Below are 26,955 nucleotides of genomic sequence, written 5' to 3' on the forward strand. Positions count from 1 at the left end.
AAAACAAAAAATTAAAAAAAAAGCACAGAGCTGTTATTCTAACAAAGTTAACGTTATATATATAAACGGTTTATAACTTTCTTTGCCGTTTTTTGATCTCCAGTTTCCATTGGTCCCGGTCATGAAAGTAATCTTCGATTCCTCTCCCTTTTATATCTTTATCGACTCCTTCTTTCCTGCTTAATCTCGTAATCTCGGTCTGCCCTGATTTCGTCTTCCTTGCAGTGTCCAGTTAAATACTTTTTTATAATTCTACTATGCAATCTTTGTACGTGCCATTGCTCTCCTCCAATAATCAATTTCTGTTGTTTCCAAAGTCTTTATGGCTTTCTCCTTAAGTGCCCATATTTCGCTTTGTCTGAGTCGCTTCTGTTATGTGTATGTCTAGATATTTAGACATTTTACAGTGATTTATTTGGTTAGTTTGCTCTATTAGATTTTGTTGTGCTCCTTCTATACAAATGTATTCTTACTAAAGTTACGTTGATGGTTGTTTTTTCCAAAGCTTCGCATATTTTTTGTTGTGATACTCTGTCGTATGCTTTTCTAAGATTTACTTACTAAGTACTACTGTTTAATGCGATACTGAAATAAAACGTAAGCTCAAGAAGAGTAGTTACTAAATTTGCTAATATTCGTAGAAGCCCATAAACCTCGATTTTGTTTCCTAATTTATATGAATAATTGTAACTTTTGATCGGGATAATATCAATCTTAATAATATCACGCATAATATAAATCAGAAAATAAGCTATTTTAAAAGTAATCATATTTAAAATAAGCTTTTACGAAAAAGAATTGATATGATAAGGTTTGATTAGCAAATTTGTCATCTTCCATTATAGACATCTTCAATTAACACCAACTTAAATTAATCCTCGAAACAAGTTTAAAGTCGGTATATTAAGCAGTAGTTTATTTTTCCTTTTATAAAAGCCGAATAAACTATTTTGTTCATCGTCCGACTAAAAATATGGAAACCTAACTGGCTTTTGCTAAAAAGAAAACCGATTGACGGGATGCCAAAGGCGTACGGTCAATAAAGATAAAACGAAACAACAGTCAGTGAAAGAGTAAAGCCTGAGTGTGTATAAAGACAATTTAAAAGGTTCACACTACGATGGCAAACCAAAAGGATTTTGTGACGCTTCGTTGGTCTTCGACATTAATCAGGCGTACAACCTTATTGCTCGCTTGCCATACGTTGCGCTGTGTTGGTTGTTCTGCTAGTTTCCACACTTTTTCCCATTTTGTTGTTTGCAAAGATTCCGGGTCATCGTGCTTTGAGTCATCGCTTTGTTTTGTTAGATCACGATCCCGCAAAGAGTATCCGTCAATTTAAACAATAGTTTTATACGGTTTAGCAAGTATAGTACAGGAAATGGACTTAAATTTAGATCAGTACATTATTATGGCCTTAAACAAATAACAAAACTGCAAAGTCGACTTTATTGATAAAAACACAAATATTATATATTAAATTAATAGTCCAGTCGTCAAATTTTCCTACGAATAATAATGTTGGAACCCTAAAAAAGATGCTCTACATATTTACATTATTATACGTATACGTATTTCTGACTATTGATCGTCTTCAGTACGGTATCTCCTGTAGTGATCCTTTCCCAAGTTAATATGCTCCTTTTTTAACTTGGCTGCTTGGCATGGGTAGACATAGAAAGTAGCTATAATCGAGAAACTTTAACCATATTTAATAGAAATAATTATACCTTATGACTAGCAATAATTGATATTATGTTACATTTATTAATAATGTTTAATCGCTGTTCATTTAAACTGAATAAAATTATTTAAACAATTCCAATACTTTGTTTTATTTTTTTAAAACTTTTAACTCTAATTCTTTATTATTAGATTCCGCATATGTTTTCTATAACTATTCTAATTTTTAGAAATTCTAATATTTAGAAAATTAATTAAATCTTTATATTACATGTAATACAATATATGTGTGTGTTTCGGTTTTCTAGTGTTTCCTTGAAACACTAGAAACATTGAAATTGCACGGTCAATTTTTAACAGAATGGGAACATTCTTCTGTAATCGCAAGGTCAATATAATGCCCCGAATAAGAATGCTTCGATGTTATATTTTCTCCATCCTTTTGTATGCTGATGAGACCTGCATACTGAAACAATTCAATATTAAAAACATAGAAGCATTTGAAATGCTTTGTTACCGACGTATTCTGAAAATATTATGGATGGATCGCAAAACAGACGCACAAGGTCATGAACAACTGGGAAAACAATGCAAAGTTTTAAATTCCATAAAACTCAGAAAATTGGAATACTAAGAGCACATCATAAGAGGTGAAAAATACCAGGTACTAAGGAATATAATGCAGTGCAAAATCAAAGGCAGAAAAAGCATCTTCTTCTTCTTTGTGTGCCGTACTTGTATTCAAGCGTTGGCTATCGTCATATTGACAAGCTGATGAAATGATTCTCGGTCGGCAGCTAGATGAAACAGTTCCTTGACCGTTCGACCTGTCCATTGTCTAATGTTACGCAGCCAGAATGACCAGTTAGCTGGTCATTCTGACCCAACGTTTTCCTTCGATTTTGCCCTGAATGATTAACCGGAGTAAGCGATATTTAGGTCCTCTCATTATATGACCGAAGTATTGGACCTTTCTCATTTTGATGATTTCGATCAATGTTCGCTCTTTGTGCACGGTCTCTAGCACGCGTTCGTTAGATATGGGTGCTGTCCACGGGATTCTGAGCATGCGATGGTAACACCATAACTCAAACGCTTCTAATTTGTTAAGATTTTTTATTTTTGTTGTCCAGGTTTCACATCCATAGAACAAAGTGGACCAGACGTAGCACTTCAATACTCTTAGACGTATGGTCAACGACAGACTTCTACTGCATAATACAGAACGCCAGTTAATAAAGTTTTTCCGTGCGAGTTCTATTCTGGAAAAAGCATAGGAAGACGTAAAATCACGTAGTTACGCAAGCTCAATTTGCAGTTCAATTTAACTATTTTGGCCCGTGACCCACAACATTATAATTCCAGAATAATTTCCAACCTCGGATAGGAGCGACACTTAAAGAAGAATTGTTTTTTTTTGGCCGTTTTGCCCTTTCGGTAGAGATCAATGTAGGTATCTCTTATCGTAATGCTTATCCATCAACCGCTTTGATTTACTCGCGAATTTGTATTCCTATTCGGAAATCGAATTGGACATATGAAAAATTTTTGACTGGAATCAGATTGGACAAAATTGTATTTTAACTAAAAGAAAAGTTGAATTTACTTAATGTTAGGAGGGCCTAATACTTTTTTTTTATTTCAGTTTTGGGCAGCCTATGTTCCTTGTGATTCCCAGTATAAAGATGCAGTACAACTGACTTTAGAACAGATAGATGTCATAAGAAGGTTAACTGATCAATACAATCCTCGATTGACATTGTGCACTTCTTCGGATGGTAAGTTTTTAAACTCTCTAAAATTAAATATACTATTACCATTTACTTATCGCCAGAACTAATATAATTCGTATGAACAAATTTGTTACACTAGAAAACTTTCAATCTTATATTTTTTTATAACAAAACATCTCTTACAAGGGGTGCTTTAAAGCAATCTGATCAATTTAGAATGAGCATTCTCATTTTAAATTCATAGAGATAAAAAACAGAGTCATAGAGACAAAGTACCCAGTCTGGATTCATAACATTAAGATGCATTAGGTATCTTACATTGAGTACCTAGAACTAAGAGGATGCAAGGTGTTAAATATTATAAAATGCATGGCCAGTATCCGTTAACACTTGGTCAAAGAAATATTGTTTTTTAATGTACAAAGCATGAATTCAATCCAGAATCGTCTGTGGCAGTATAATTTATAGCTATGAGAGAGTCTTGAGGATAATTTTTCAGATTGAATTCAGTCAGCCGCTGGTGTATTCAGAACCAGCCCAATGTATGTTCTTCTAGGCAACTTCTTCAATTCTTGACGTATGTTATAAAGAACATTATTCAATTTTTTCTTGTCCATTGCCGAACATACATCTTTGTCAAAATGTTCTATCCTTTTTAATTTTGTGCCTTCTTTATCCAGATTATCTGGCAAAGTTTTAGATCGTCAGTTCATTATGATGGTGAACGACTTCCATTTTGTTAGGTATTATTTCTTGGTCTTCATTCAAGTATCCGCTTTGTCCATATTTTATATGAACTTTGAAAAATTAAAGGCAAATATCGAGCACAATTTGAATAATCAAATCTTGCCCAAGTACTTTCGCTTTCTACAGCATCATCAGGGGCATTTCGTCAAATTTGGGCTATCCAGCAAGCGCAGCATGTAATAAACATGAAATTGAAACATCAATTGTACATAACACTACACTAGAACAAGGACAAACAGTTTAAAGTTATTTAAAAAGATTCTACGCTACATTCTTGTCGGCAACAGGTGAGAGAAAGAGAATCTCCTGCTGCCCGAGAAGCACTTGGAACGAAAATAATAAACAAAAAGTGGTCAACGAAAACACCATGGTTTACACTAGAGGTTAAACAAAAATGTCACCAAAAAAAGAAAGCTTTCCTAAATATTTAATATAAGTCAGAAAAAACGAATGAATCATATGAAGATTATAAAAGAATAAGAACTGAAACTCATAAAATGGTAAGAAAAACAAAAACAGATTACTGGGAAAGATTCACAAAAGGACTCGAGATGGATTTCTATGGACAACAGAAACAAGTATGGCGCTTCATAAGACAACAAAGAAGCGAAATGAAAGAACTAGTTGAAATAGAACACATACAAGAGGATACATGGGTGGCCTTCCTGACAGAAATGTTTAAAAAACAAAACGAAGAACCTTTACGAGAAACGCCAAATATAATAACTGAGAAAAAGACCGAAATCTCCCAAAACGATGTGAGAGAAGGAATAAACAAATTAAAAAACAGAAAGTCACCAGGAGAAGATCAAATACCAAATGAACTCTTAAAATATGAAGGTGATCACCTTGTACAACAACTGCAACTTCTTATTAATAAAATAATCACCACGAACAGAATACCAGATGAATGGAGGAGAGCGATCATGGTGATGTTCTTCAAAAAAGGAGATAAGAAAGACCCCAATAATTATCGAGTAATAAATCTATTAAATACAACACTCAAATTGACAACAATAATAATAGCGACAAAAATAAATGAACGAATATCTCAGCAAGAGGAACAGCAAGGATTTCGGACAGGAAGATCATGCACAGATGCAGTTTTTGTAATAAGACAAATAAAAGAAAAGTCGCTGGAATACAACAAACCAGCATATATGTGCCTGATAGATTTGAAGAAAGCGTTTGATAGAGTGAGAATTCGGGACGCGATACATTTATTATATGAAAAGGGAATATCATTGGATTTACTAAAAACCATTGAGAATATATATAAAGATAACATAGCTATGGTAAGATGTAAAGGAAAACTATTGCAACCTATCAAATATGAAACAGGCATTAGACAAGGAGATTGGCTGATCCCATTAATATTTAATCTGATAATGGATGAAATCATAAAGAAAGTTAAAAAAAGAAGAGGATATAGAATGGGAGAAAGGGAGACAAGAAAATAAGGATAATATGCTACGCCGACGACGCCATAATAACAGCCGAAAATGAAGATGACCTACAAAGATTAATTAAAGAATTCGAAGATACGGCGCTCCTATATAACATGGAGATCTCAACATAGAAAACTAAAGCGATAGTGATATCAGCGGAACTGAGACGATGTAAACTAGTCGTAAATAACAAAATAATAGAACAAGTGATGGAAACTGAATACTTGGGAATAAAACTGTCAAGCTACGGAAAAGTGGAAGAAGAAGTACAAAAACAATGAACATGGCAAACAGAGCAGCAGGATGTCTCAACAATACAATCTGGAGAAACAAATACCCGACAACGGAAACGAAAACCAGGATATATAAATCAACAATAAGATCGATAATGACGTACACAGCGGAAACAAGAGCAGATACGGCGAAAACACAAAGACTACTGGAAACAACAGAAATGAAAGTCTTATGAAAAATAACAACCCAAACTTTAAGAGGCAGAGTAAGAAGTGAGGAAATACGAGCGAGATGTGGTATAGAGGAAATAAACGCGTGGACCAAAAGAAGAAAAGTGGAATGGAATAAACACATCTAAAGAATGACAGAAAATAGAATAGTACGAATAGCAAGAGACAAATCGCCAAATGGAAGAAGATCATTGGGACGACCGAGGAAAAGATGGTCAGACTACGCCAATTGAGGCTAAAAACCGAAGTAAAACAGGCATTTTGCCTATTTATAAAGTAGGAAGAAGAAGAAGAAGAAAATATGATGCACGTGCTGCCATCTATTCAAAAAATTCTTAAACGTTAGTGTATTTGAATGCCACTCATTTTAACTGCGGCGTGAACATACTCCCTTAAGAAAAAGAAAAAGAGAACGCTCAGTATAAACTTAAGGAAGACTAATTATGGACGAGATGAGAGGCCAAGGAAATTCATAATAAATATACATAAAATGTTCGGTTGTAAATAAAAGAATCATCATTTTTTTATAGTTGCCATCAGTTTGTAGGTTACGTTATAGTTACCTTTAAACTAAATATAAATCCCTACTAATGTCCAGGTTATAGATATTATGCAATCTGTACTTTGTAGTTTTGCATATATATTCGAAACTATTATGCTTTGACACGAATATAAATTCTCCTTATATTACCTTAAATGACAGTCAAATTCCCTGCCTAATAAATTTAGTTACCTGGAAACAATTTCAAATTTCTGGAATCGTCTCACATATAAAGCTTAAGTACTTTTGTAGATTTGTCGTTAGGCCAGTCCAACTATGTCAAAAAGGATTCTGTTGACATTCTTCGTATTTTGTATCTTAATATGGGATAAGCCTGCGTTGTAGGTGTTGTCTTGTACATGCTTTGACAGATATTACAAGGTGTTTCGAAAATTGTCTCTTGTTTGGAAAATTGTTTTTTTGAGTTTTGGAGTAAAAATGATGCAGGAAAAAAATATGAAAATGTTTTTTTGAGTTTATTAAGGCTATATACTGAAACCAGAAAGCAGTAGTAAAGATGAACGATATAGAAACAAATAATATACCGATTGCGAGAGGGGTTAGGCAAGGATGCGTCTTGTCTCCGACGCTTTTCAACGTGTACTCACAGGTCATATTCAGAAAAGCCTTATGGGAAAGAAAAGAGGGAATAACAATTGGTGGAGAAATCATAAACACCATGAGATTTGCAGATGACACGGTAATTATAGCTGAGAGTATAGAAGAACTACAAACTTTACTAGATGCAATAAATAGTGAATGCATTCAAATGGGACTTGACATCAACACAGATAAGACCAAATTTATGATAGTATCAAGGAGTCCAATAAATAATAAACAACTAACTCTTGGTGGACAGCAAATAGAGAGAGTGACAAAATATAAATATCTGGGAGCTTGCCTCAACACAGAATTAGATCCAGACCAAGAGATCAGGATACGAATAGAAATGACAAGGGCAGCGTTCTTAAAATTCAAGCAATTGTTCTGTGACAAAAATCTGAATACTACGCTGAGACTGAGGTTTGTTGAATGTTACGTCTGGTCGCAACTATTGTACGGGGTAGAAACATGGATATTAAAAGCGCAAATAGTTAAGAAGCTTGAAGCCTTTGAACTTTGGATATACCGGAGAATGTTGAGAATTCCATGGTCTGCCAGGGTCACCAATGAGGAAGTGCTGAGAAGGATGGGTCGAGACAAAAAATTGTTGAGAACAATAAAAGTACGCAAGACTGCATACCTTGGACACATACTGAGAAATGATAAATATAGTCTTCTGCAGGGTAGAGTCGATGGCATAAAGGGAATAGGTAGAAAGAGAAAGTCATGGCTGCGAAATATTCGAGACTGGACAAACATGACTGTAGACGAATTATTCCACGTTGCAAAAGACAGAGAAGCTTTTAAAAATGTGGTCGCCAACCTCCGTTAATGGGGACGGCATAAGAAGAAGAAGAAGGAGTAAAAATAGAGTTTTACTTTTGATTTTTGTTTAGCAAGGTTAAATATGTGTAGATTTTTCATGTAAATTTTACCAATTCACTTAATCGTTAAGCCTTGTTTACTGTTACGGGTATAAGGCATTCGAGATTTTCTAGTAAAAAAAATTCCATGTTCTTGTTGGTCTGTCTCTTCTTCATTTTTTGTCCACTACTGCTCACCATACTTGCTTCACTTTTTTATTATCATCCATGCGGGCCATTTGAGCGAACCACGCAAGTTGTCTTTGTTTGTCTTTTTTAATACCGATATCACATTATACCGTCTCCGTATCGTATAAAATCGTTTTTAGAACTTACAACACTTATAGAACTTACAAGTCGCTTGACAACATCCGATGTGCTATTTGATAGTCGAAAGGGGCCTTCTAATTGAGTTCCTGCGTATATTTTGAGGTTAACAGTAAACAAGTGACTTAAATCTACATATACATACAAGTATTTGCCTACAAGTGATGACGTTATTCAATAAACTGACTTATTAAAATGAGGATTTTATTAAAAATTAATAACGCTAGGTTGAATTTGAATCAATAATGAATAATGTTTCGTACATATCGCATCATCGCAATTGCAGTTGCAAAAATTTCCTCACGAGCTAACAGTGTTCCACTTAGCAGGCGCTTCTCACTTCGATCTTAATCCAAAGCCTCGTTAAACGCAACAAAACCAAACAATAAATATTTATTTTATTTCTCTTTTTATTTGAAGATTTTATGATGTTTATTCAAATGTTTATGATAAACTGACGTCCAAATGTATAAGTGGAAGATGCCGAATTAAAACCTTATACAGTTCCAGATAAAAGACTATGCTTTCTGAATCAAATTTAATTAAAAAATGGCCCGTGGCACTTGGAAAGTCCCGACAGAAGCGAATACTTCTTATATCGCATTAGTACTTATACTACTATTTATTTAATTTCATTTAATGTCATATAATTTTGTTTAATTTTATTTAATTTTATTTAATTTTATTTAATTTTATTTAATTTTATTTAATTTTATTTAATTTTATTTAATTTTATTTAATTTTATTTAATTTTATTTAATTTTATTTAATTTTATTTAATTTTATTTAATTTTATTTAATTTTATTTAATTTTATTTAATTTTATTTAATTTTATTTAATTTTATTTAATTTTATTTCATTTTATTTATTTATTTTATTGAATTTTATTTATGTTTAATGACTTTGTTGCATTTGATTTAATTTTATTTTATTGAATTTTATTTATGTTTAATGACTTTGTTGCATTTGATTTTAATTTTATTTTATTTTATTTAATTACATTTAATTTTATTTAATTTTATTTAATTTTATTTAATTTTATTTAATTTTACTTAATTTTATTTAATTTTATTTAATTTTATTTAATTTTTTTTAATTTTGTTTAATTTAATTTACTGTTATTTACTTTTATTTAATTTTATTTAATTCTGCTATATTTATTTTTATTTAATGTTATTTTATGCAAATATTTTGAAATTAAAATTAGCCAAATCGATAAAGTCGATTCTCGAGTTGTTATAAAAAAATTATAAAAAATAAAATGACATTTGTTAAACGTCATTTTATTTTTATCAGAAGTGTATATTTATGTATGTATATTATGTATATTACCGTATACCGCAAGGTTACTGCGGTATACAGTAATACCGAAATCACATTTAGAATGACTCGTTTTTTTGAGTCACGGTAAATATGATTTCGGGGCCGTGCACAATGATCCTATCGAGCGGTAAGAAGGATTCACTTAAAAAATATTTCGAGCCTTCTATTTGCAAGGTTTCGGCCAGTTAAACAATTATTTTCCGGTGCTTTTTTGAGTACGATCATATTTCATATTTAATATATTTTTTAATTATACAATCAAAGACGTTGTAGTCCAAATTGCTCCTTATTTTTTATCTTTTCTCATAATGTTTTAAGTTTTTATCAAACACACAATGTGAAAATGTAGTTTATAAATATTTTTAATCATACATGATTACATTTATCACTTCTGCCCCTTCCCGGACCAACTTCTTCAAACACTGGACTAGCCAATTTAACGTTTCAGTAGAAATTCAGCGGAATTGGTTATAAAATCCCTACTGCTGCTCTCGGTCATAATTTTAATTGTGTGTCGTAAAAATTCTCTCAGGATTCGTGCATCGCGAATAAGTGCATAGATATAAACAAAATTAAAAAGTTGAGGTGCAGTAAAGACATTTATCAGCACAGCCAGAAGGCAGTTGCTTTCTAAATTACTTTAATAAAAAACTAGATGCTATTAGTGACTGACATACTTATTTATTATGGTTTGTCTGAAAATAAAGTTTTCTTATTAATTTATAATTATTACTATTTTCTTTTAATTTGTCTCCAAATGTGATCTTTTTATAGTTTTTAGTTATTTCATGTAATATAAATGATATAACGAAAGTATGGTTTAACAAAAAATAAGAAAAAACAGGTATAACTAACAAAATAACCAAATTGTATACATATTTAAATATTTATTATTTATATGATAACTTTTGATAAAACGAAAACTAGCCTATAACACTGATAGAGCACCGTGATCCCCAATGAAATGCAATTTAGTTAAGTCTTGTCTCACCTTCCTTTGACTATGTTCAGGTTCACTTCAATGGTTGGTCGTTCTGGGATTGGATGACCAAAATTCTTTTATTGAACTAACTTTTTAATTGATATTGATGAATCGTTTCTTCTTTATCGTTTATATAATTTAGAAATGTGTCCAACAACTCTGACAGAAGCAAATATTATTTCTAAACAAAATTTAAAACCCACTTTATGGTGGAGATATGCATATGATGTATTCTCAATAAGCATCATGGATCAGAGTTGGTGGACAAATTCAATGATGATATAAATGACAAAGAAGATACAATAACATTTACCATAGGGAAAGAAATATAATAACAGACTGCCTTCCGAACACACAGCGTGGGAGCAGCTATATCTTCTAATATCTGCCGAAAATATAAGTTGCCAATACACTACAGTCACTCACATATATTATACCTTCATTACGCTAGAAATACATCATTTTGATTGAGTCACTACACAAATTAAAATCCATAGGGAAAATATACCCAGAGAATCACATTTTAGGAAAAATCAAACAAAATCTGCTAGATATACAATACAATACAATGAAATATAATACAATGAAGAAGCAGACAAGTGTGCGCGTGAAGCCGTCAACTCAGCTGATGCTGTGATCGTGAAATATGTGATAATTAATGATGTTTTAAGTGTTATCAAATAACGGATCCTAAGAGAGTAACAAAACCGGTGGCAATTTTCAGTGTACAATCTTCGGAATATTAAATCAAACATTAAACCTTGGAGATGTTCTCCCAACAGAAGAAGAGATCAATAGATAATGATCTGTATTAGTTTAGGCCATGTCAGTGCTATACATAAGATTTTAATTACCAAAGTATCCAAACCGAAATGTGAGCAGTGTAACGTCAAGCTCTCGGTGAAACATATTTTATAGACTGTATAGTTTTCTCAGTATCAAGAAGCAATTACGGTATCCCAACAAACCTAGACAGAGCACTTTGTTCCTTCACAAATATGCTAAATTACTTAATGGCTATTATTTTGTAGATACCTAATATTTATTATTGTAAAGATTTGCTTCTCGCTAATAACTTTCGGGATGATGCGAATTTGTAAATAAAAAAATATTAAAAAATTATACAGGGTGTAATAAAAAAGGTAGGCCATAAATTACATAACGTATTCTGGGACTAAAAATTGTTCGATTGAACCCAACTTACATAGTACAAATGTGCATATAAAAAAAGTTTCAGTCCTTTGAAGTTACAAAATAAAAATCGATTTTTCCAATATATCGAAAACTGTTAAAGATTTTTTATTGACAATGGACATGTGGCTTTCTTATTGCAGGAATATCTTTAAAATTAATCATAGTGAAATTTTTACACCCCATAAAAATTTTATGGGGTTTTTGTTACATGAAATTCCCCCAAATGTTCATCATCATCATTTTGGCTTTACAACCCTGTGTGGGTCCTAGCCTCCCCAAGAATTTTTCTCCAGTCGTCCCTATCCATCGCCTTCCTCCGCCAAGCACGTATTTCCATATTTCTCATATCTTGGTCTATGTTATCTAGGAATCTTGTTCTGGGTCTTCCTCTTCTTCTTTGACCAATAGGTCTATCAAGGAGCGTTTTTCTAGCTGGGTCGGTTTGCTCCATCCGCATTACATGGCCTACCCACCTCAGACGTCCTATCTTTATGTGTTTTACGATATCTGGTTCCTGGTATATCCTATAGAGTTCGAAGTTGTATCGTCTTCTCCAGACACCATTTTCATTTACCGCTCCATAGATGCGCCTTAGTATTTTTCTTTCGAAACATCCTAACATGTTTTCATTGCTTTTTGTTAAAGTCCAGGTTTCTGAACCATATGTTAGGACTGGGCGTATTATTGTTTTGTAGAGTTTTACTTTTGTATTTCTTGATATAACTGTAGATTTAAAAAGGAGATTAAGCCCAAAATAGCATCTATTAGCCGTGCAAATTCTGCGGTTTATCTCTGCGGTAGTGTCATTTTCAGTATTGACGAGCGTTCCCCCAAATGTTTCTATATGTTTCAATTAAATTATTATTGTGGTACCACTCTTAATACTTTTTTGATCAGCCTGTTTTTATCGAGATGGAGCTTCTGTTTTATTATGTTTTAAAAATTCTCGAATCAGCTGTATAACACTTGTTGCTATGGTTACTATGTGTTAAGAAATTAAAAACATTACTACCTTATTACGAGAAACTAAATTGTCTATTAAAATGGTGTACACGTTTTCAGAAATGGTAGATATGCATATCCTGGGTAAGTTTGAGCAGGCTAAATTAGGGTTTTAGATAATTATTTTTAATTTGATAATTACATGTGACTTCCAAGGGAATAGTGCTGCAGCAGCTGCAAGATTTTTTAAAAGGAATTTAAAAATACTGCTGAAAGCAGTACAAGAGTAGTAGCGGCTCAATTAGATATTTCTCACATCATGATTTGGAGAAGATTCAAGGAACAGCAGTTTTATCCTGAACACTTAACACCCATTCAAGAATTACTGGATGAAGATTATCCTAAAATAATGGGGTTTGTGATTGGTTTTTAACGGAAAACACACAAAATATCATTTTAATAATCATGTTTTGTTTATCGATGAAGCTACTTTTAACAGAAATGACATTACGAAAAACACGCAGATCTGGGCCGAAGAAAACCCCCTCGCAAAAAGTCTCTCATCATCAAAGACATTTTAAAGTCCATGTTTAGGTAGGAATTGTGGATAATAACCTAATAGTGAAAGTATTTCTTCCAAACAATTTAAACGGGGAAAATTATATACACTTTCTACAAAACGTGTTACCAGAGTACCTACTTAGACGAGGTCAATCTCGCAATCAGCAAAAATATGTAGTTTTTACAGTATGGTACTCCAGCGCTACCATGATGAAATAAGAAAATATCTTTTCGATCAGTATCCTGGACGTAGAAGTGGAAGGAGCCCTGATGCGCCTATTCCTTGGCCACCCAGAGATGCAGATCTTAACCCAATTCACTTTTGCTTCTGGGATTTTATGAAAGAGTATGTATATTAAGACAAGCATCAAAAACGGCAAGAGTAAGTGGTTGCCTCCGAGAAACCATATGGACAAACAAATATCTGACCATGGAAAGCAAAATGAAAGTATACAAGACAACAGTAAGACCAATCCTAACATATGCAGCTGAGACAAGTACCGATACAAGAAAGACGAAACAACAAATCAACAATATCGAAATGAAAGTGTTAAGATCAATAGCGGGCATATCATTAAGAGACAGACAAACCAACAGAAGTATACGCGAACAATGCAAAATTCAAAATATTAACAGGTGGATAAAAGCAAGAAAAAAAAACTGGAACGAACATGTAAACCGAATGGGACCAGATAGATTAGCGAACATCTGTAAAAACAACAAGCCGTATAGCAGAAGACCCGTTGGAAGGCCGCCAAAAAGGTGGAAAGATAATGTACAGTTAACAACGACTGAAACAGACTATGAGGCAGACAAACAGGAGTAATCCTGGTGGCGCGGAGAAGAAGAAGTATGTATATTTCGTACCAATTATAAATGAGCAACAACGAAGGAATAGAATCATGGAAGCTGCAAATCGATTTCGTCAGAAGCCCATGATTTACAAAAATATTCGATTTTCCTTTTTAAAACGGTTCCGAAAGTGTATTCAAGAGAATGGAGGTTATTTTGAACATTTGTAAAATCCACTATATATTTGTAAATGGTTAAGTAAGATTATAGAGACCTGGTAATAATATGAAAATTTATTTATAATTTACACTTTGTTGGGTACTCAGAAATTTTGAAATATATTAAAAAAGAAGCCTCATCTCGATAAAAACTGGCTTATCGAAAAAGTACTAGGAGGCAAAAAAGTTTTAAAAACATTGTGTTTAACTAATGGAGTCACAATAATAATTTGATTGGAACGTACACAAACATTTGGGGGGATCTAAGGGAACAAAACCACCATAAAAATTTTTTTGGTGTGTATAAATTTCACTGTTGTATTTTTTTAATATTGCTGCCATAAGAAAGCCACATGTCCATTTTTAATATAAAATCTCCAACAGTTTTCGATATATTGGAAAAAATCAATTTTTATTTTCTAACTTAAATGAGCTTCTAACATTTTTTATGTGACATTTGTACTAAGGTAAATATTAGGTTTAGTCGAACTATTTTTGGTCCGAGAATACGCGATTTAATTTATGACCTACCTTTGTGTTACACCCTGTATAAAACGTAACAAATATACGACCGATCGATATACAAAATATGTAATCCTATTTTATTGTTTCTGCTATTTTTAACACGTTCTTATACCTTTTACCTTCTTTACATATAAACAGCTTTACAACTCTATTTGCAGAAAAGCTTTGCAAAGAGCTTCAATTTCCACAAACGTTCCTCCAAGCAGGCGAAAACTTTTTATTCAATAACAAAGTGTCTAAAATGTCACAATTTCCGAACGAACGCGACAAAAAAGCTAAACAGTCAACTCTAAATGTCAATTATAAGCAATTTGTAATCCGCACACTAGTTTCATTTTGTAGAGGATATTGCGCGAGTTAAAGGTGCAAATAGTCGATGCGGTGCTGTAAAATTAAAGTCTCCCAATAAACTTTTTAACAAGTTTCGTTTCTTCCAGCTCGTTTCAACTTCAAGATGCACTAAATAAAGTTTATTTATTTGCGAATAAAATCGCTTCCTATCGGAGTTTTTTATTATTAAGTGCCTAATGGCCCAAGTAACGATTTTATAGTTGTGGAGTCTTTAATGAAACAGTAATAAATGTTAAATTAATTACTCGTCTTCGTTTTGCTTAACTTCCGTGTGGAGTAAAAGCTCCCAATGGCATTTCCTACACAAAAATTAACTAGGTAAAATACGGCTTGAGAAAAAATATTTTTGAACATTGGACTGTGCCGAAAAAAATTAAACTAAACGATTAAATAAAGATTTCTTCTTTTCTTTTTTCATACGCTAGCTTTACGTTTCTCTTCTACAGTTACAGGGAGGTGCTCTAATTTTTGATGAATTTTCTCCATTCTTTTCAGTTCTTCGCCATTTTTGTGACGTCTTGCCAAGATTTACCCTTATTATGTAATATCTCTGTCATGTTACTGTTCCACTATTTTATTGATCTGTCACTTCTCTTTTCTCTGTAAGCAATGGTTTAATTTTAAGTCTGTTTCTTATTTCTTAATTTGTAAGTCTGTTTGTCCTTCTTTCCTCTATGGTTTTGTTGAGGTTTTTCATCTCTGCTGCTTATATCTTATTTTGGTCTCTTCTGCTTAAAATCAAGTTTTCAGCTTCATATGTCCCCGTTGGCCTCTATATTGTTTCGAATATTATCATCTTTGTTTTTTTTATTTCTTTTTTCTTGAAGATTCCTTTATACAGGGTGAGTCATGAGGAACTTTACATACTTTTACCATATGTAGAGTCCCTCAGAGAGCATATCATGTTGTCACTAAAAAATGTCAACTCCTCTTCTTTATTAATTAACAGGGTGATTTGTGTAATTGACCATTTATTTCATTTTACTGTAGTGTTTATACGGCTTATTTGATTTTTTTAATTTTTGCATGATACAGTACACTACTATCAAGTATTCGACTGGTATTAGCTAAACTAAAAAATTCCAGGACTGGCTTTGGAAAAATTAATTTAGGGATTCGTATTAAATAATACACCCTGTATAAATTTTTTTTAAAATGCAATAAGCGATTTTCAAACTACATAAATAGCCAATGAAAACGACAGATGCGACAATGTTATCGCACTTTTATTAATTTTTTAGTGAACTATCAAATCTTACCAAAAATAGAACAACCATAATGAAGTATCAAATTATAAGGTATTAATTTAAACAAATGTTATAAATTTCAAACATTTTAATTAAAATGAGTTCCTACAACATAATCTAATACGTAGAAAATTAACATCTTTACTGTCACTTTGTATTATCTCTACGATAGAATCAATTGTTTTTCAATTTTAAATTTTTACTCATAGATCGTATTGGGGCATTATTTTCGATAAATATTAAATTAAATTGATTAAAAAGTCAAACCTATTGTATGTGTTAGTTTTTGTTGATTGTAAATAATTAAAATTTTATGTCAAATAATAATACATTGCATCAACTGTACTAAATAAAAATAAATCTAAAAAAGTTTAAAATGAAGGTTGGCGTTGACCGTTTGACGTTTCTTGATATTTTATACCCATTGTCATTATTGTCATTATCAATTGTTATTTATGTGTACAAGAATACATATTTCTTCTGTCATATCTACGTTAAGTACATTGTGTTAGTTTTGGTAGAGCTTTTGTTACTTTCGTTCAAAATGCCACATCAGTTTTCGACCACAGAATATGCAGACATAATATTTGTTTATGGATTCTCTAATGGGAATGGTAGGGCTGCTAGTAGAGAATATCGCAGAAGATTTCCTAATCGTCGAACTCCCAGTCATCCAACATTTGGGTCAGTTTTTAATTATTTGCGAGATAATGGCACTTTTCCTAGTGGAACAACAGAGCGACATGTAGATGAAGCGCAGGAAGATGACATTATGGACGCCGTTACTATGAACCCTACAATAAGCACTAGACAAGTAAGTCGAGAACTCAATGTTACTCAATCAAAAGTAAGTAGAGTCTTACAAAACAATAATCTATACCCATATCACATTCAAATGGTTCAGCGACTACATGCTGGAGATGAGATCGATAGGTTGGAATTTTGTAGATGGATTAACAATAATCGACTAACGCTATACAGGACACTATTTACAGATGAAGCCCAATTTACCAGAGACGGGATAAATAATTCAAGAAATTCACATGTGTGGGCAGAAGAAAATCCCCATGCTATTCGAGAACGTCGTTCTCAGTTAAGGTTTTCGGTTAACGTGTGGATTGGTGTCATAAATAACCAATTAGTAGGTCCTCACTTTTTTGATGGTCCTTTAACAGGGCAGGTCTATTTGAACTTTCTACAAAATATTTTGCCGAATTTGCTTGCCAACGCGAACGTTGCTATCCGAGGGATGTATTTTCAGCATGATGGGGCACCCCCACACTTTTTACTGGCAGTGAGACAACATCTCAATAATGTTTATGGCAACAGGTGGATAGGACGTGCAGGTCCTATTTCGTGTCCTTCAAGATCCCCTGATTTCAATCCCGTTGATTACCATATTTGGGGACGATTGAAGCAACTAGTTTACGCAGTGAATATTAATAACCAACAACAATTAATTGATAGAATTATACACTGTTGTAATACTATTAGAAACGATCCCCAGAGTATCCGTAATTCAATACGTCAATTAACAATTCGGTAACAAAAATGTGTACAAGCTGCAGGGTTCCATTTCGAAAATCTATTTTGAATTATTTTTATTTTGTTACCAATATTGTATCTTTTCCAGTTCTAATTTATGGGTTTATCATAACTATGTACATATTTTTAGTTTTTTTTAATTGTTCTTCGTTATTGTTAGTAGTTACTGTTTTTTGTTGTGCAGTGACTCAGTTTATCATTTCAATTAAAATGTTTGAAATTTATAACATTTGTTTAAATTAATTACCTTATAATTTGATACTTCATTATGGTTGTTCTATTTTTGGTAAGATTTGATCGTTCACTAAAAATTTAATAAAAGTGCGACAACATTGTCGCATATGTCGTTTTCATTGGCTATTTATGTAGTTTGAAAATCACTCATTGCATTTTAAAAAAAATATATACAGGGTGTAATATTTAATACGAATCCCTAAATTAATTTTTCCAAAGCCAGTCCTGAAATTTTTTAGTTTAGCTAATACCAGTCGAATGCTTGATAGTAGTGTACTGTATCATGCAAAAATTAAAAAAATCAAATGAGCCGTATAAACACTACAGTAAAATGAAATAAATGGTCAATTACACAAATCACCCTGTTAATTAATAAAGAAGAGGAGTTGACATTTTTTAGTGGCCACGTGATATGCTCCCTGAGGGACTCTACATATGGTAGAGGTATGTAAAGTTCCTCATGACTCACCCTGTATAGTACTTGTAATAGTTTTTTCCTGCGGTCTCTAGTCTGTTGTTGAGATCATCGATGATATATTTCTGTTATTTATTACTGTCACCAGATTATTGTATATGTCTGTTTGCTTGATTTTTTATTGATCTATTTTCACTTACATCAATAGTCACCAATAATCACGAAATAAAAGCGCGCATTGAAAAAGCTAGATCCATTCTCAACCAGATGGGGGCCTCCGTCAGGAGCCACAACCTTTCTGTTGGTATAAAAGTAAGAATGCTGCGATGCTATGCCTTCTCTATCATTTTTTATGGTGTTAAAACTTGGACCTTAAACGAAGATATGTGCAGAAAATTGGAAGCACTTGAGATGTGGCTATATCAAAGAATACTTAAGATTCCGTATATTAAGCAAGTCACAAATGAGTAGGTTCTCAGAAGAATAAAGAAGAAATGAGAAGTACTATCCATCATCAAATCTCGATGGTTACAATAAATCTTTTTCTTCTCCTTGCTCTTTATAAGCACTTCTGCAGCTTCCTTGGTACTGTCACTTCGACGACAGGTAGCAACCGTCTTGCAATTTCTTCCACAGGATGCACCCAGTTATACCGTTCGTTAACTTTGGAAAAAAAGATATGGCCAGCATCTACAGCAGGTTTTTAAAAGTCAGCTTGATATCAAAAACAGAAAGAAAGCCTGCAAAAATATGAAGCTCATTATTAAAAAGATTATTTCATTTGGCGTACTCTTAGACACCTAAAGATTTTCTGGAACAAATTGGTATACAGGAATTCAAAGATGGACTACTGGATGTTGAAATTCCAAAAGCTCTATAATTACAAGACCACAAAACGATAAATGAGGCACAAATTTCAGTCCAACTGTATAAAGCGGAGAAATTTCAACCTGGTCATTTGTAAAGCTTAAGATTTTTCCTGGAAAATACTCTTTTTCATACTTAAACACTACATATTTACCAACTTTTTTAACAATTTGTTTAAGGCCTAGTTGCTGAAAATCTCCACTGCTCTGTTCACCAATATTATTACAGAACATTTCAAACTTCTCGCTTCTTGCTATCTAAATATTTTTAATTTTCTTCTACAATATCTTGCAAATCAGCATCAGCACTACTTTCTGATATGCAATCAAAACTGTTCTTCTTTTGTTTTAAAAAGCTAGGTGTAGGCCCATTTCGTTTAGCTTTCATTATGGCCTTTTTTTCAATTTTTTTTATTGCTTCTTTCTTCTCTTGTTCTTTTTTATTAGACAATCTTTGCAGGTGATAATTTCACAGTAAGTGGCCAGTCTTTTATGTTTCTTTTCTGAATTCTGTGATCTTTTATCTTTCTTCATAATTTCTAACAACAATTCCTTAAATAATATACGTGTTTGTAAAGTAGGTCCAATTGGCGAGACATGACTTTCTTTTTCTACTTGAAATTCGGTTGCAGAACGAGCTTCTGTTCTTTTAACTATTACAAAGATAGAGACAGAGGTTTCTGGCAGTTCTGTTATGATTAAAGCGTTTAAAACATCTGATTGTACCGTATCTGAAGAAGTATGGAATGCTAGTTGCTGTATATTTGGATAATTGTAGTTTTCCTTATTTCCAGCATCTATAACATGACTTGCATCTGGTTGTAGTGCTGCAGAAGAAGCCTACTGACTTCTGATTGTACTTTAGCTAAGGAAGGGATATTTACTGAGCGTTGGACAGCCAAAGAAGCAGTGATTTTAAAGTGTACTGTAGTGGGATTGGGAAGGAAAAATTATTTTTATACTCAAGCAAATCATCTTTTTGGTGATTTTTAAAAATTAATGCAGGAATTGCATCTCTGTTAGGCTTTTGTTTGCCTCCCTGCCCTATTAAGGTCCTCCGTGGCATATAAGGAGCCAGCACCTTTCTGAGTTTTTCTCATGTACGTTCGTACCATTTTCTGCAACAAAGAATGAACAGGAGAATCTAATATAACCTAAGCTTTAAAAAAGTAAAGGATGGAAAACATTTTTCAATCCTGAGGTCCTGAAGGTTTCTGAGACGTAACTGAGCCAGGCCTTAGCCCAATTGCTCCCGATATGGATCCTAGTTACTCCGAAAGAGCAAAAGCTCTCGGGGTAACTGGACCACCCATCCTAACCTCCAAACTAATGGAATAAGCATGGAAAACTAATTTAAATATTGTTAATAGTATATTAATCAACGCTTTACTGTAAAAAACATGGTAAAAACACTTACCTTGATCGTCAAAACAATAACGTAAATTACAAGCACGCCCTGTTGATTTCGAAAAAATAACTACAAATTGATCTTCTCACCAAATATACTAGAAAGGTTAGAGTTAATGTTTCGGAGGAAAGACACTATCTTGCAGTACAGCCAACAGCAAGAAACTTAAATACTCTTACAGTTTAAGAATGGAAAATTAATGTCTCAGATACCCCTGGGTCCAGTCGCCCCCCATCACGTTACATCTAAAAATATCAACATGTTCCATCCTTAGTTTTATATCGATGCATGTGTATTTAACGTATCTTTAAATCAAAGATAAAAAGGCCTGTTATAGAGTTTAATAATATTCTAAATATTAAGAAACTAAAAATCAAGTTTTCACCTCTAGAATATAAGTCACCTCCTATAAGTGCATAGTCTATTTTATTACATTAATTAGTTTTTGAAGTAATTTGTATTGATCTATTGTTTCTTTCTTTTTACCTTTCTCTGAAGCTTAAATGCCAGTAATTGCGATATGACCTCTATCAAATAAGTTTAATCTGTCTTTTTATTGTTAGGTAATCGTCCAAGTTTTCACTTTATCTAAGTTTCTTTTTCCTTTCAGCTATGACGGCTACTTTTATCTTACAAATTTTTAGTTCATGTTTTATTGTTCCTTTGACCCTAATCTTCTACAATTCCCAGAATAATTAAGAAACCTAATTAGAGCCATTTGAAAGACAAAGATTTTAAGTTTTTGTGTGGAACGTTTTAAAAATATTGTATTTTAACCGAGTGTTCAGCGAAGCTTTAAAAATGAAGCTCGAATTAGGACGGCGTGGAATAGGTGAAGTGGAAACTTTTAAATTTGCGCGATCGAAAAAGAAAACACTGACATTAAAGTTCTTTTACAAACTATATTTCTGAAACTTGTTAAAATGGTCGTCAAAACCAAAAAAACATTCACATTATTGTCCTAATAAGTGCTTAAATTTGTAAAAGTATATTGTTTAACCTTCCTAATACCAGGGGGCGAATTTTTTTCTCAGCTTGCCTATTTCCTTTAATATTTTTGCTTTTAGTGTACTACCGAGGTTGTCCTCGTAGCCGATTTTGTTTAATATGACCAGTATAATACGAAGCTATATTTTTATAATTACTTTACGGTCCAATAAGTACTTAGCCTATAAAAGAAAAACATAAATTTTGAAGAAAAGTGGCGATATATTTCTCAACATAGTCTCCTTTTAGCTCGACATACTTTGACCCAGCGATGATATAACTTCTTTGACTCGTTTGAAAAATACGTTATCCCGAGGTCTGCAAAGTAAGCTTCCGTGACAGCGATGATGTCATCAGTCTCCCCGGCGACTGCCTTTTTTTAGTTTGAAAACAAAAAGAAGTCGCACGGAGCCAAATCTGGAGAATACGGTGGATGGGGCTACAGTTTGTGGCCCAATTCGATCAATTTCATCATGGCGACGGCGGAGGTACGAGCGGGTGCGTTGTCATGGTGAAAGAGTACTTTTTCTTCGCTAAATGGGCTCGTTTTTTCTGAAATTTGGCGTCGAATCGGCCCCAATAGTTTGGTGTAGTAGAGCCCTGTGATCGTTTTGTTTTTGTTCAGGTAGTCGATGTAGATAACCCCTTCTTTGAAGCAGGTTTGCTGGGCGCAGTCCACTGTTTCGACTATTTCTTGGTCTCTGGTGTGTACCAGTGAATCTATTTTGCGTCAATAGTTACGAAACGACGTAGAAACTCCTACGAATTACGCTTAAATATTGTCAAACAGTGCTGTGAAGTGGTCTCACGGTTGCGCTGGTTGTCCGCAGTGAGCAAACGCGGCACTTATCGCGCTGACAGCTTTCTCATGGCCAAAATTTAGTGTAGGATATGACATACGCGATTTTTTAAGATGCCTACTGCCTCAGCTCTCTCGCGTATCTCCAGTCGGTGGTCTACCAATACGAACTCATCGATTTTTGTCGTTTTATCCTCTGTAGTAGCCATTTCCGAGTCATAGAGGCGTAACTTATCAAAAACCGAAGTGCGACCACGTTGAAACTCGTTAAAACAATTTTTGACAGTTGTCATCAAAGGAGAAAAGTTGTAACGAGTCCGTTACTTAAATAATTGTTTACCTTCTTTTTGTGACTGGAATCTTTTAATTTAATTCTAAATTAAATTCATATTGAAATATTCTTAAACTAAATATTTAAATAACTCCCAGTAAATTTTATTTTCTGAGGTTGGCAATAAACTGGTTCCAAAATTGACTCATCAATGGACAACAGATTTATAGAAGAGCATATCCAAGGAATAATCAATCAGGCAAATAGGTGGACCGATACACAATAATAAGTAATAATAAAAATACCAACGTACTTATATAAAACAATGTAAGTAACAATAAAAATACCAATTGTATAGACAACAATATAAGTGTCGAATTGGATGGTAAATCCAAAATTGACCATACAGTGGACAACAGATTTATAAAGTAGCATATCAGGCAAATAATGACCCAATTCATACTATAACCAACTAAACCAAATATGGTAGGTCCACATATACCCGCATCCGGTAATATGTACCTAACCTTAAAATTCATCAAATAAATTATTGGATCAAAATGTGGGACTAAAGGCTTAAACAAAAGGACAGCCATAAAATCGATTCCATCCTGATGATCTGCCATCACTACATTTGGCATCCAAAATAAAGACCAAAAATAAAACTAGGAGGTGTTATAAACTCAATCATCCTAGCAAATGCCAAGCTGAACAACTTGAACTCAAAAAGGTAGAGTACCAAAGCATGTGAACTGCTGTGGTAACTTCTTACAACAAAATTAACTTATGCTGATACTCGATAACTATAGCAGGTAGCTACAACAAATTTATAAGAATATCTAACATAAGAGCACTAAAAGGAGTTTAATGTGCCAGTAACTCTAACAACCATAGCAAAATAGTAAGAGTTAAGGTAGAAGTAATAACAAACCAGAACATCAAGAACGAGTAGACCAATTTCTGAAGAAACTGCAGATTTATAATTCGTTCTGATATTAATAAAAGAGAACAGGATAATTCTTAGTTCAATATACCAAAATATAGATAAGTGCCTATGGAAAGAAGTGAGAATAACTATAAATGGTCATTTGTTGCCAAAATATGAAATACTCATAACTGTAATCTAAACATGCTAGCTGTAAAGGGAGCAATCCATGACTTGAATAAACTATATAAGTAAACTATATAAAGTAAGAATAATAAATCAGCTAAGGAACAATTCTGTTGTTAGACCAAAGTCTGAAAATATTAAGGATTAAAGCTAACTGTTCAAATCCTAATTAACATTAACGATAATTTACTATCTATGGAAGACGTTCTACTGCCTAGATAACTGTACAACTTGTCATGAAAATGGTGAATTCCGAAATTCATTGAACAACTGAGGCCTCTAATTGAACTAAAACTTCGAACCCACATATTCAGTCACATATACACAGGCAGAATAGTCTATATAATATAGGAGTGTACTAAAATTATGCATACTGATTATCTATATCATTCCTAATGACATAAAAAAAAACCATCTCACATAGCAAATCCAGATACATGTTCCTATATAACTTGATCATGACCAATAAACGGAATCAAATCCATAAAAAAATACAACATTCTTTCCAAACTGGCAAAACAAGTAAGCAAAATGCGAACATAGGTTATACAACACATAAACATATAGCACAGTATAGCAGCATTACAATATTTAGTTCCATACCAGTGCAACATCTAATATAAGTAAACACTCTAATGGCCTTAATAATTTTAACTTATTATAAACAGATACTAATCAAAGTATAAGCTGTAGGTATACCAAATCTGGTGATTAATAACAAAAATCTAAGAAAATACCAAATCGTAACCAAACCGAGCCAAAACAATAACACTCATAGGAATAAGTTAACTTAATAGACATTAAGTTAATCTTCCTCTGAAGATGAAGATGTTGCCTCATCTGTTGTATTATCAGGGAGTAAATCCTTTATATGAAATTGACCAATTCGTCTATTTGTCGAATTGTCTTTTAATTCATATACTAAAGGAGATATTACCCTAACGACAGTACAGGGAACATATTTCTGACAAAACTTAGCAGAAATGGCATCACTTTTATTTGATTTTACAAAATTCCGTTTCAAAACTCGATCGCCCACAAAAAATCGCAAATCTCGTTTCCTCAAATTATACTGATGCTGATTTCTACGGTAAGAAGCTTTCAACTTCTTCCTAATGTCAGCGAATATTGGAGGTAAGTTTTGGAGATCTTCCATACGGTGAAGTTTCTCAGAAATTTGAGGAAGAGTTGTTGAATTTTCAGAAATTAAACCGAAATAATCACCTGACAATGGAACATGCCTACCAAAATTAACATAAGCTGGAGAGCACTGAGTGGTTTCATGAACAGAAGTTCGAATGGCTTGAGCAACTGAATGAATTGGAAGAGTTGAAGAAATTCTTCACATCAAACATAACTAGTATGGCCCATCTTTTCTTTATGTTTTTTACAGTATTAGTTAAACTTTTTTCTGCGTCTATGGCTGATTGAGCTTTTCTAAATCCGTATTGTTTGTTAGAGATAGTCTCTCTTCCACTTAATTCATCTTCTAGGCAAACATTAGAATTACCTACTTGGTGTTTAAATTTATTTCTATTGTTTTCGTATTATTAAAATAAACATTAATTAATATAACATTATTAAATACATGTTTGACTTGACAATATGCATATTTTGTAATAGAAATGCATATTTTTGGGTAAATTAGTGCATATTTTTTACGTTTTTGCATATTTGCCCAAGTCCAGTAATCAAGTGGCTATAATCTCGGAAGGTCTAATAATTTTATTGGGGGCTACAAAGTGATGAGCTATAAAGTGATGATCATTATTAACCTCTTGAGAATTGCCTGCGCATTGACTACCCGCTAGCGCAATTATTATATTCCACTGACGATAAAATAGATTCTGCTTGTGTGTCGGAGATGCTAGCGCTGAATATTTGAACAGTAATAAATTATTTACAAGATAAAATTGTATCATTTTATTTATCGTAATAAAGTTTAAATTATTGTATTTGTAATCCCATTAACAACTCTGCCTGGTTGATGTACATAGTATAAGTGTGTAAATAAAAAAAAGTATTAATATTTCTTATTCCCAATCAGTAGTCATTGTATGTCAAAATATACGATAATTCAAGTTTGATTAAAAACCGTTTACTGATAAAAAGACAGTTTAATTAAAATCCCTAAAACTCCAGAAAATACTACCCTTTTGTAAATTTAACAATGTTGACCATCCGAAACTATATATCCACAAAAATGATAAAGTAGAAATGAAATGCGTAATAAAGTCGGAATTCTTTTTCAGAGATCAAGAGTGCGTACAAGCGGCGGCAGCTCTGCTCGTTAATAGGAGTTGAAGGAGGCCATTCATTGGCTGGAAGTTTAGCTGTTTTGAGGACTCTCTATCACGTGGGCGTTAGATATTTGACACTCACCTCCACTTGTAATACGCCTTGGTGAGTATATTTTTGACTTTTACTTATATATTTTATTACAAAAATGTTTGTATCTTTTACGTGGACTTTTATACCGGTAAATTTTTATATAAATATATTGTGTACTGTATGACATATAGTAGGGACAGTAGACAATAGTATTTGAGATCAATATAAGAACTGACGAGATATAATTTTAATATAAAATCGTCCTCGTCCACATTTAAAAACAAATTCAATTTATTTATGTACCTTCAAGAACGTACTATAAAAGCCAGGAATCTCGCGTGAGAAGAGAGTATCCATCTAACTTTAAAATATATAATTACTATTTTTGCTAAGAATAGGAAACACGTTTAAATTAGGTTTATTTTTGACGTTTTGCTTTCCAC

The 26,955-nt window shown here is 32.9% G+C and overlaps 1 protein-coding gene across 1 annotated transcript in view; it reads left to right on the plus strand.

The window, feature by feature from the left end:
• LOC140436080 (uncharacterized) overlaps positions 1-26,955 on the plus strand; it is a 1,443,853-nt gene that overhangs the window by 1,317,787 nt on the left and 99,111 nt on the right. Inside the window, exons 9-10 of the mRNA XM_072524787.1 lie at positions 3,329-3,461; positions 26,434-26,584. Of these exons, the coding sequence (XP_072380888.1) occupies positions 3,329-3,461; positions 26,434-26,584 (284 nt within the window). The remainder of the gene's footprint in view (positions 1-3,328; positions 3,462-26,433; positions 26,585-26,955) is intronic.

The sequence above is a fragment of the Diabrotica undecimpunctata genome, chromosome 3 (assembly GCF_040954645.1).
Source record: "Diabrotica undecimpunctata isolate CICGRU chromosome 3, icDiaUnde3, whole genome shotgun sequence".
Classification (NCBI taxonomy): Eukaryota; Metazoa; Arthropoda; class Insecta; order Coleoptera; family Chrysomelidae; genus Diabrotica; species Diabrotica undecimpunctata.